Source organism: Miniopterus natalensis, chromosome 1 (assembly GCF_054644295.1).
Source record: "Miniopterus natalensis isolate mMinNat1 chromosome 1, mMinNat1.hap1, whole genome shotgun sequence".
NCBI lineage: Eukaryota > Metazoa > Chordata > Mammalia > Chiroptera > Miniopteridae > Miniopterus > Miniopterus natalensis.
In genome coordinates this window covers 121,067,111-121,079,081 of record NC_142081.1, presented here as the reverse complement: position 1 = coordinate 121,079,081, position 11,971 = coordinate 121,067,111, and the positions used below count along the sequence as shown (strand labels likewise).

Genomic DNA, 11,971 nt, shown 5'->3' with positions numbered 1-11,971 from the left:
TTTCTTTTGGGGTCATTTGTGACTTCTTTGTTCTTATTTACTTTTGCTTCTTGAAATATAAAAAGACAAGAATGAATACACACACACACATATATATATAAACATACTTCAGCTATTTTAAATTTAATTTAAAAGGGAAGAAACCCCTACTGTAGCCACATCTTATCTGTGGTCAAATTTTGGCTTATTATGATATCCAGATTTTTATTAAAAAAAAATTTTTTTTTTAATATATATCTCTTTATTGATTTCAGAGAGAGGAAAGGAGAGGGAGAGAGAGAGAGATAGAAACATCAATGATGAGAGAGTCATTGATCGAGCCCACAACGCGGGCCTGTGCCCTGACCAGGAATCGAACCCCGATCGCCTGGATCCTAGGTCGATGCCCAACCGCTGAGCCACGCCTGGCTGGGCATATTCAGATTTTTAAAATGAGCCTAGCCCTTTACTTGTTTATGTTTTTGAGCTTCCTTTTGTGTCTCAGTGGGTCAGGCCTTCAAATGTCTACCATGACCACAGTCTCTGATGAAGGGCAGGTCCCAGGGCCTGTTATCTCATCTTGGCCCTCTCCCCATTTCCTCCATAGCTGCTTAGACCTGACTCAGGACAACCAAAAGGTGAACCAAAGGACCCAGATGTGAATAGGTGAGCTGGGCTGATCAGCATGTATTTTCTGAACTAGAAATAGGGAAAGAATAAGGCTATTATCTGTGGGAGGTGAAGATGAAAAAAATGCTAAGAAGAGAAGCAGTAGGGGCCGTATGTGGTCGTGGCCCAGTCAAATTTAGAAGGAAGACATTATGAGTAAACAGGATCTGTGTGTGGGGGGAACCATGTAAGACAGACAGATGAGGGTGACAGTAAGCATGTTGGTAGTGGCAGAGAGAAGCAGACATGTAAAGATCAGTTGAATTTTTCTAATGGCAAGTGTCTTAGTCCTATTGGGTCGCTGTAATTGAAATACAATAAACTGGGCAGCTTATAACAATAGAAATTTAGTTCTCACAGTCTGGAGGCTGAGAATTCCAAGATGATGGTGCCAGCAGATGCAATGTCTAGTGAGGGCCCTTTTTCTGGTTCATGGAGGGCAACTTCTCACCATGTCCTCACATAGTGGAAGGAGTGAGGGAGCTGTGTGGGGCCTCTTACTCACCTTATTCATGAAGGCTCCACCCTCATGAACTATTCATCTCCCAAAGGCTCCACCTCCTGATACCATCCCATTGGGGATTAAGATTTCAACATATGGGTTTTGGTGAAACATAAACATTCCGACTAGAGCAGTAGATCAATAAAGTGAAGATCTTTGGATTGATTCTATTATAGATATGATTTTTTTCTTGTTGCTTTACAGATCCCTTCTTTTTTGAAGCTGTAGTGTTCAACTTTTCCTGTGTTTTTGTATGTGGGGAAAGTCACTGAGTCTCTTTTCACTGAGAGAACTTGAGTGGCTTTCTGTTTCCTGTAACCAGTCTAAAAGAAATACTACCTTAATTTTGCATAATTTTTAGAGTTAATGTCTTTCTCTCTTAAAATAGCTTTCAGTTTTAGGTACATTCTAGCCCCTCCCTCTCCCATCTTTCTATTAGGTCCAAAGAGAATTTAATCAAGCTACTCTAACCCTAGTCTTTTTAATACCAAAAATGACCCTTCATCAGCTGCTCTTGAACCACATAATCTGATACTAGTTTTTGAAATGATTACATTTTTATTTGCTTTTGTATATATTAGGAGGAAGACAATCCCTTAATTTGTCACTGAACATAATTGCAATTCTTGCCAAGCAAGTTAGAAATCTGCTTTCCTTTGAAGTTCAGAGTTGTTGCTAATTAATGAGTTGATTGATGCTAATTAATGAGATTTGGTGCAAAAACTGTAAGAACTTACTACAAGGAATTTAAAAACTTATCCTTTTATTATTACTTTTATTGGGCAAGAATAACATTTTCCTTGATCTGTTCTTAATTAATTAATCAATTATTTTTTTAGTGGCAGAAAACTGCCTTTCATTTTTTTATTGAGATATAACTGACATTTAACATTGTATTAGTTTCAGGTGTACAACATAATGATTCAATATTTGCATATATTGTGAAATGATCACCACAATAAGTTTAGTTAATATCTGTCACTATACATCATTACAGAATTTTTTTTACTTGTGATGAGAACTTTTCACTTACTCTCAGCATTTTTCAAATACACAATGCAGTATTATTGACTATAGTTACCATGCTGTGCATTACATCCTCATGCCTTATTTAGTTTATGATTAGAAGTACCCTTTGACCACCTTCCTCCGTTCTGCACCCCCTCCAAACTTGATATAGTTCTTAATTGACTGTAAGTCAGGCTGAGGTAGTATATTAGTTAGTTTGGTCTGTCATAACAAAATACCATAGACTGGGTGGCGTAAACAATACAAATTAATTTTCTCACAGTTCTGGAGGCTGGAAGTCTGAAGTTAGGATGTTAGCATGGCTCAGTTCTGGTGAGCACTGTCTTCCTGGCTTGCAGATTGCTGCTGTCTTGCTGTGTCCTCACGTGGCAGTGAGAGAGAGAGCGCGCCTGAAACCTCTCTGATGTGTCTTTAAAACTCTTTTTAAAAGGACACTAATCTCATCATGAGGGCTCCACCTCCATGCCCTCATCTAAACCTAATTATCTCTCTCTTTTTAAAAAATCTTTATTGTTGAAAATATTACAGATGTCCCCTTTTTACCGCCACTGATCCCCTTCCACCCTGCACCAGCCCCACCCCCAGGCCTTCCCCAGACCAATGTCTGTGTCCAGGGGTTATGCTTATAAACATATAAGTTCTTTGATTAATCTCTCCCCCCCCAGTCTCCCCCCTACCTTCCGTCTGAGATCCCTCAGTCTGTTCCATGCTTCTATGTCTCTAAACCTAATTATCTCTTAATTATGTCCTTAAATACCATCACACTGAGGGTTAGGACTTCAACATACATATTTTTGGGTTACATAATTCAGTTCATAGCATATTAAAAGCAAATTATAGTCTTACTAACATATAACATTTTTCTCATGTGAATATGTTAAGCAAAGTATTTTTAACTCCAGTTTTATTTTTATAGCTGGGGATTCATGGAGTTTGGCAGATGATTCAAAAAGCAGTTTTGAAACACACGGAAAAGGTAACAACAATTATCTTCATACTTGTCACCTCCCATCTGATTTGGATGACAATATATCGAGATAGTTCAATTTTATTGTTTACTCTAGTCATTCAGTTATTAAACAAGTTTTTACAAAGTTCTTACTGCATGTGAGGCACTGTACTTGGTGCTTTATATGAGTTAATTTTTATTTTGAGAAATAATACTGTGGGTGTGTTGTGGGGAAGGGTCTGAGCTCGGAGACAGGGGTTGCCTATCTGCCACATCTCCAAGACTGGCCTGGGAGAGTTAAGTCCTACCTTCTTTCAAGTTTTCTATGATGGTAAGACTTCTTAACGGGTTGTTACAGAACAATCCAAGGAAGGTATAAGTTGCTAAGCTAATGCAGTGGCAGAGGGTATGGAGACAGACTCATGAGCTCCTCTTGGAGAAAGTCAACAGGATTGGGTAACTAACTGGGCAGGGTTTGTTAGGTAGAGAGGGAAGAGTTTGGTTGATTTTTAGGGTAGCCTTTCCTGATTTCCTAGCTGAATTAGAAATTCCTCCTCCGTTCTTCTACAGCTTCAGGAGCAGAGCTTTATTTTGGAGTATTTATCACATTGTATTGGAATTCTTTACTTACTTATCTGTCCCACTGGATTTTTTTATAAGCAGAGTTCATGCCTTAATCCTCATTGCATTCCCTTGTGCCAAACATACTGCCTACCAATAATTGTATATTGAGTGGACGAATGAAAGTACATAATTGTTTTTAGAACAGTTTCTGAATCTTGAATGTCCCTTAATGCTTTAATTTTACACTTCTCATTGACTTGTAGTGGTACTGTAATGGTAAATGAGATAATATCTCTAAAGTGTGTAAGATCTTTGGAGAAATGCTTCATTAGACTAAGGCTTATATGCAGCTATCAAAGCCGAGCTAAAATTTACCATTTTTTAAAAAGATTAATCCTCACTGGAGGATATTTTTTCCATTGCTTTTCAGAGAAGGGGGGGAGAGAGAGCAAGAGAGAGAGAAACATCTATGTGTCGATTGGTTGCCTCCCGCACACTCCCCGACCAGGGCAGGAGACCGAGCCTGCAACCAAGGTACGTGCCCTTGGCTGGAATCAAACCTGGACCTTTGAGATCATGGGCCAGCATTCTAACCTCTGAGCCAAACTGGCTAGAGCTACCATTTTTCTTTAGTTTCACCTATCAAGCTTGTTGGCTGGGAAAATTTTCCTCCATGGTGAATTTGTAACAACTGGCAAAAATGTACACAATGTCTGACCGATAGAAGGCACATAATAAAACTTTGTGTAATGAGAGAATGAGTACTTCATTAATAATAAGAGTTATACTTTACTGGTCATTACACTTCTAACAGCATGCTTTTTTAGATGAGTAAAACAAACAAACAAAAACCCCCACCCATACTGAATCTTGTATGCAGATTCTTTAGTTTTTGTTGCTGATGAGGTAGAAAGCATTTCTCTTCAATTCTCATCATTGGCGTAGTCAGCTTTTGCTGCAGTAACAACTCCCCAAATCTCAGTGGCTTACAGAAACAATGATTTCTTACTCCCATTATGTGAGGGCTGTGGGCTTGCCATGGCTCTGCCGGGCATGGCCGGGCTTACTGAACTCAGTTAGGTTCTACTGGCTTGACAGGTCTTTGAATTCTTGGACAGAAGTCAACAAAGCAGCCACTCCCTGAGATATGCTCTTCTCATGGCTGTGTGCCAGAACTCAAGGGGGTGAGAGAACAAAGGCAAACTATGCAAGTCCCTTAAAATTCTACTCTGATGTGACATCTGTTACGTCCACTCAAATTCCATGGGCCAAAGGAAGTCACACTATCAAGTTCAGTGTCACTGTGCTGGGAAATACAACCTGCCTATAGGAAGTGTTGCCAGGGTGGAACAAAAAATTGTGAACCAATAATACAATTCACCACAATCTGAGTCCAATGTTTGTCAAAGCCAGTATTTGGCTTTTTGTAATATTAATTACTCTTTAAAGCTTTTAATTTGGAGTTCATTTTATGTAGCTTAAATAATACAAATGATTATAAGGTCTTTTAAAGGTTCTATGTAAATAGGCCCCAGAGGTAAAAGTAAATAGATTTGGGAAGTTTAGCTAAAAAAACACAATTAAATTTCTCACTATGTAAATGTTTTCACAAGGGCCATGATGGTAAGTTATTCTTTATATTTGTGGATGTCCAAGCCAGCAGAAACGGATTTAATTAAAGTGGAGATATTGGGGTATAGTTTCCATGAGGAACAATTTCTTGACTAGTCAAGTGAAAAAGACATGAAAGGGGCAAAAGGTCTCCCTAGTGGATAATTAAATCATTCATCTGCTTGAAGGAGGAAGGCTGGGCCAGATGACAGGTTTCTGCCAATTCACTGTTTACAGTACTTTGAATTTTGAAATGAAGAAGTCCTTTTAAGACAGATGGCATTAAAATTCTTCTTACATCAGTGAAATGTCACTAAGAAAGTTAGAAGCTGGCTTAATGCAGAAACTGAAAATAGTAAGAGAAACAAATATGAGAGGAAAGTGTCACTCTGGGCATTCATTGTTTATTTCTGAGAGAATAAAAGATCACAGTTAATTCCAATTTTAATATAGTCATTTGTTTTATTCAGACTTTCAACAAATATTTAATTAGTATCTTCTATAGGTGCTAGTTGGCTAAGAAATTACACAATTCATAGTTAGAAGATCTGATAAATCAGCTGTAGATGTCGCATATCACCATCACTCTTCCTCAGAACTTTTGCTTACCATTTAAAAAAGAGAATAGGATTTAAAAAAAAATCCTCACCCAAGGATATTTTTTTCTCCATTGCTTTTCAAAGGGAGTGGAAGGCAGAGAGAGAGAGAAACACTGATGTGAGAAAGACAGATCCTTGGGGACGAACCTGGACCCAAGGTACGTGTCATTGGCCAGAATGAATCCGGGACTCTTCAGTCTGCATGTCGACGCTCTAAACACTGGGCCAAACCGTCTAGGGCAAGAATAGGATTTTAAAACTACATTTTATCACTTATAGTTATGAAAATCTAAATGCTAAAAAAACTCAGCCTTTCAGGTGACCATAAAAACACTTTTTTCTCAGGTATTTATTTTCTTTTAAAATAAATTTCTTTTAAAATAAATTTATTTTCTTTTAAAATAAATACCCAATGCAGGTTCTCCTCCGCAGCTTTATTGAGGTTTAATTGACAAACAAAATTGTAAGATATTTAAAGTATACAACATGATGATCTGATACACATATACTGTGAAAGGATTCCCCCTATAGAGTTAACACATCCATCCCTTCCCATATTTATCTTTTTTTGGTGAGTACATTTAAGTTCTGCTGTCATAGCCAATTTTAATTATACCCAGTGTTGTCAACTATAGTCACTACTTTAGATCCTCAGAACTTATTTATCTTATAACTGAAAGTTTGTACCCTTTCACCTACTCCTCCCTATTTGCCGACGTCCCTGCCCCTGCCAACCACAGTTGGTTGTTTTTTTTAATACTGTTTCTATGACTTCAAACTTTTTTTCCTGAGTCCACATCTAAGTAATATTATGCAGTATTTGTCTTTCTGTGTCTGGCTTATTTCACTTAGCATAAAATCCTCCAGGTTCATTCATGCTCTGAGGCAATTCTAAATAGCTCTGAGGTGTTTTTAAATGACAACTGATCTGTGTGCTGGCTGGGTTGCTCAGTTGGTTAGAGCATGGTCCTAATACAACAAGCTTGCCAGATGGATCCCCAGTCAGGGCACATACAAGATTCAACCAATGAATGCATACATAAGTGGAACAACAAATCAATAGTTTTTTTTCTCTCTCAAAATCAATCAATAAAAAAATTAAATGACAACCAATGCTCTCTGACAGCAAATTATTTGTTTTATTTGCTTTTAAGGTGATCTTGTAAGCAGAGCTATGAGTGGTTGTTACATTGGTGAATCCCTTTTAAGAAATGATCTCTTTTGAAAAGTCAAAGAGCACAGCCTCATTATGAAGGATACTTACTTCATCAGTGCAGCCTGCCTAAGAAGCCCAGAAATCAACTTTCCTTTTTTCATGAAGGTCCTCAGCTATGATTAAAAAAACAAACAAATTTGTCAGAGTAGTTGCTATGTGATATTACCGAGTCTTAATTTGTGTGCCAGCAATGGAATGTGTTTATTTGTTATAACCCATGATAAGCCTATCTGGTACTGTGAGCCAGGCAGATTGAAACACTTCAGAACCGCTGACTCATTTAATCCTCACAGTAGGAGGGCAGGAGCTGTTTTGTAGCTCTGTTGTTCCCATTTTGTAGATTAGAACTTTGAGGCACAGAGAGGCTAAGTATTTGCGTGTGATCAGTGACCGGCAGGGTTGGGCTTTGAACTCAGGCAGTCTCGCTCCATTTTGCGGCCTTTTATAAAGTGAGTCCAGTAACCTCTTATCTTATTAAAACTAAAAACTGATGCCTCGTTTGGTTCCATCCTACCTCCAGCCTTCAGCTGGATTTTCTGGCGCTTGTGGTTAGAAGCATGAGTTTGTAATTGCTTCCTGCAGTGCAGGTGAGGAACTCTTCGCAGATACTGTGGTGTTGAATTGCAAAAATATACAGTGTGTACACACGCGCGCGCAGACACACACACACACACACACACACACACACACACACACACACACACACACACAGCAAAATGAACGATGACCGTTTATTAATCAAGAAAGGCTTGATTTGGGCCTACAATGACCAGTCGTTCTGCAAGAAGAGATATAAAAAGTGCAGTGGTTGGGAGCCAGGGAGAGAGGAAGGCTCTTCCCCATCCGGCCAAGGACTTCACGCCAGCCCTGGAGGGACGCTCTCTCTCCGCAGAGGCCGTGGGAGCGGGCGCGGCACCGCGGGCACAGGAATCGGGCGCCCCTCGGGTCTCCCCGCTCCCGGGCCCGAGCGCTCGCTGCGCGCCCCCGGGGCAGCCTGCGCCTCAGACTGGGCCTGGGAGGTTGGGGCCCCTCTGCCCGCAGTCCAGGGGCTGAAGAAGGGCGGGCACCCCCCCGCGCCCTTTGGGTACCGGGAACGTCTGCCTGGGAACGGGGGTTACCCGGCTGGGGCAGGAAAGATGAAAGACAAGGAACGCGCGGGCTGGAGCGCACCCCCATTCCTCCACCCCCGCGGCCCCCTCCCCGCCGCCGCCCACCTGGCCGCCCCCGGCTGCGGCACCCCGCGAGCTCCCCGGCCTAGCAGTCGCAGCGCGCGGTGACTGCGGAGCTCGCCGGTGCTCTGCCCTCCCCCTCCCCCGCTTCTCCCGCCCTCCTCGGTGCCCGACGTGCTCGTTCCCTGCCACTCGGTTCGGGGCGCGCCGGTGGGTTTGGCCTGCGCGGCGGCGGCGAGGCGGGGGAGCTAGTGAGAGCGAGGGGCGGGCGCGAGTGTCTGTGAGTCACCGGTACCTGGAGTGCGAGCGACGCAGAGCGAGCGGCGCGCAGCCCGAGCCGGAGCCGAGCCGGAGCCCGAGAGCGCGGCCGCCCCCAGGCGCCAGGCCCTGCTGCGCGCCCGCCGGTTCCCACCCGCGCGCCCGCCGCCCTCCCGCGCGCCCGCAGCCCGCTAGTCCTTGGCCCGGCGCCCACTCCAGACCCCGGCGCCCGGCGCCCGCCGCCCTCCCGCCGGCCCCGAGGCGGTGCGGGGCTCTCCGGGGGATGTCACAGCGGCTCCTCGGAGTCCCCAGCCGTCGCCGCCCTGCCGCCGCCCCCGGGAACCGCGACAATGAACCCTCAGTGCGCCCGCTGCGGAAAAGTCGTGTATCCCACGGAGAAAGTCAACTGCCTGGATAAGGTGAGCGAGGGGAGCCGGGCGGCACCTGCTCCAAGAAGTTTTGGCATCTGGGACGGAAAGAGACAAGTGGGTCTGGGTGTTTGTGTGGTCTTGGCTCCGGGTGTGGGCACGCAACGGAAAACGCCCGCGGGAGAGTCAGAGAGGACGCTGGGCGATGGTGTTGGAACCGGGAGAGGCTTGTGTCGGGGTGCGGGAGGTGAGGGTGCGGGGCTGCGCCGGCCTCCGCAGAGCTGCGGCGGAGCGCGCACCGCGGAGCGCAGCCCGAGGCCGGGGGCCGATGGGCGAGCCGCGCCGCCTCCCACCTCCGCTCCCGCTCGCTTCCCCGCACCCGCCGCCGGGGGGACCCTCCCGCATCCCGACTTCTCCCCCGCGCCCAGTGCCTCCGATGTCGGCGGCGAGGGGGACATGCAGATAGTAATTAATATGTCAGGGGCGGCCGCTGCCTCAGTGCTGAGAAGAATCCCCCCGGAGAGCCGGCGCAGCGCGGCGCGCAGGGCTCAGGGGCTAATCCTCCCGCTCGGGGAAGGCCAGAGCAAGTGGCTTTGGCCGGGCCCCTGGCAGCGCGGCTCCAGGCCCACCCCGGGCGGGGATGGAGTTGAACAGCCTGGGAGACAGACCCTGGCGCTACCCTGAGCGCCTGGCAGTCGCAGCCAGCCGGAGGCGGTCCCTGTGAAATCTGCGTGTGGTGTCCAAAATGCCCCTAAGAGCACGCCGTCATCCTGACAGTCATTTCGGACGGAGTCCGCCTTTCCCTCAATATAGTGGAAACTCGGCAGGGGTGCGGGGGCGAAGGGCACTTACGCAGCCCGACTCCTGCCTCCGCGGGTTACCTGGCTGCCTGTGGACCGTTTATTTATGAGATCCTACAAACTCCGCGTTTAGGCACTTTGAACTGGAGTCGTTTTCCTTTTGAAGCCACTTCACAGGCTCCATGTCTCCATTAGCCAAGCTCAGAATTCCGTTCTGGCTGCTCATGGAAGTGCAGTATGGCCAGAGTTGTGGCAGCTCTTCCTTCTGAGCCTGTACATTGTGGTGGGGATTCATTTAAAACTCAGTTTTAACAGCTGCTGCTTTATTTACTTGACCCAAAGTAGGCAAACACATCCACTGTGACCTCCCATCATTTTGTTGTAGTATTTTCAAATATAGGCAGGGACTGCGATGCACTAAAAAAGTCTCCTTTCTGTACCCATCCTGGAAAGAACTGGCATTGTGCTAAAATAATTTTTTCCTCCCCCCAGTATTGGCATAAAGGATGCTTCCATTGTGAAGTTTGCAAGATGGCTCTCAACATGAACAACTACAAAGGCTATGAAAAGAAGCCCTATTGTAACGCGTAAGTACTGTCGAAATGGCATGCCAGGTGTGGCATAGCATCAGTGCATGAAAGTGAGCCACCTGCCTGTTCCGAAGAATGGACTCACGGTGTCACCCAGGTGTGGCAGCAGCCCATTACCTGTTTATGCCAGATACTCTGGGGCCATGTACTTGATTGAAGATCATCATTACATTTGTCTCTCTAACGTGCAGGGTAATTTGTGTCTTCAGCCAGGTTAGTTTTTGAGGGTCACAGTGTTGCAGAGTTGGAGACCTTTGTTAGAAGCTGCAGAACTTACACACTGTGAATGTGTGGGCTCTGAAGTGCATGTCAGATAGATTTCCATTTTAATCACATGTCAATTTTCCATTTTTAATCGTATGATGTTGCCCTGCTGCCATTTTATAGCTGAACCTAGCTGCTACAGAAGGAAGTCTCACTCACTTGATCTTAGCTGAGACCACTCCATAAATCCTGGCGCTTAAAGAGGGAACCAAAGAATTGAGACATGGGTATTTCCTGCTGGTTAGTAGTAGGTCTGTTGGTGGGGATTAAAGAAAGCAATCTTTCTTTGCAGGCTTTTTTGTAGGTATGCTTCTAGCGTATAATAATAGCAATTAACTAGCATTTATACAGTGCCTACCATGTGCTAGGCCCTGTTCTGAGCTCTTTATGCATACTGACCCATTTAATCTTTATAGACTCTATGACTATTATTATCCCCATTTGACAGATAAAGAAATTGAAGCTTGGAGAGGATAAGCCTCAGGAAGTGGCTCAGATCACTTCTAGAGGCTGTAAATGGTTAAACATTGGACAGTGCTTCCAAGTGGCTACCCTGCTACTCTGCTACCCTCAGGCATGTGTCCTCCACTCCTGTGAGCATCCTCCCACCCAGACTTTTCAACTGTGGGCCCTTGGCTCTGATTGTTCAACCTTCTTCCTAGGTCCCTGTGGGGCCTATGGGCCTGGAGGAGGCAGGGGAGCCGCCTAGCCTTTTGGCTGGAATATTGTCGTTAGAGATTCACCCTCCCTAGAGTTTTGAAGCGTGTTCATTCAGATCTCCTGGAGATGGAGAGCCTGTGGTTAATTCATGCTTCACTCATGGGAGTGTGTTATCATAGACAGTAAATTTTTGCCAAACAAATGTAATATATTCATATCTCTCTGGTGAGGAACTTAAAAAAGGTTTTTTGTGTTTCCTTCCGGTCCTAGCTTATTGCTTACATATAGACCAGAAACTTTGAAAACATCAGAAAATGGGGACTGAACAGAATTTAGGGCTTTCTTGCATAAGTGAAGGCCACAGATATTCCCCAAACTTATTGATGTTTTCAACCCTCCTCTACTGTGCCTCTTGCTGGGATAATGTGAAGCAAAATGAGATTTCAGTGTCATGGTCTCCTGCTTCTCCTAAAGAGAGGTATAAATGATTGGTTAAAGATCAAAGGCAGGCAGCAGTAACTAGAAGGGAAAGGGCCCCCGACAAACCATAAACAGGATAATGGTTCTTTGGTTAAAGTAAAGTGAACCATTCTTCCTGTATGTATTCTAGCTCCTGGCCTGATTCGATCAGGCTTTATGGCCCATGCCAGGACTCTTTATAGCTCCACAGCTTGGCGTTTAACCTGGTGGTAACAATGCCTTTGAGCGGGCTCTGGTAGGCTTGAAGGAATGGGAGGAGAAGAG

General features: G+C 44.8%; 1 protein-coding gene across 2 annotated transcripts in view; it reads left to right on the top strand.

Moving 5' to 3' along the window:
- Positions 1 to 8,874: 8,874 nt before the first annotated feature.
- LOC107546344 (LIM zinc-binding domain-containing Nebulette) overlaps positions 8,875 to 11,971 on the top strand; it is a 341,718-nt gene continuing 338,621 nt past the window's right edge. For both annotated transcript variants that reach the window (XM_087825371.1, XM_087825374.1), the window contains exons 1-2: positions 8,875 to 8,964; positions 10,206 to 10,300. In XM_087825371.1, coding sequence (XP_087681497.1) covers positions 8,896 to 8,964; positions 10,206 to 10,300 — 164 coding nt within the window. In that variant the 5' untranslated portion in view covers positions 8,875 to 8,895. The remainder of the gene's footprint in view (positions 8,965 to 10,205; positions 10,301 to 11,971) is intronic.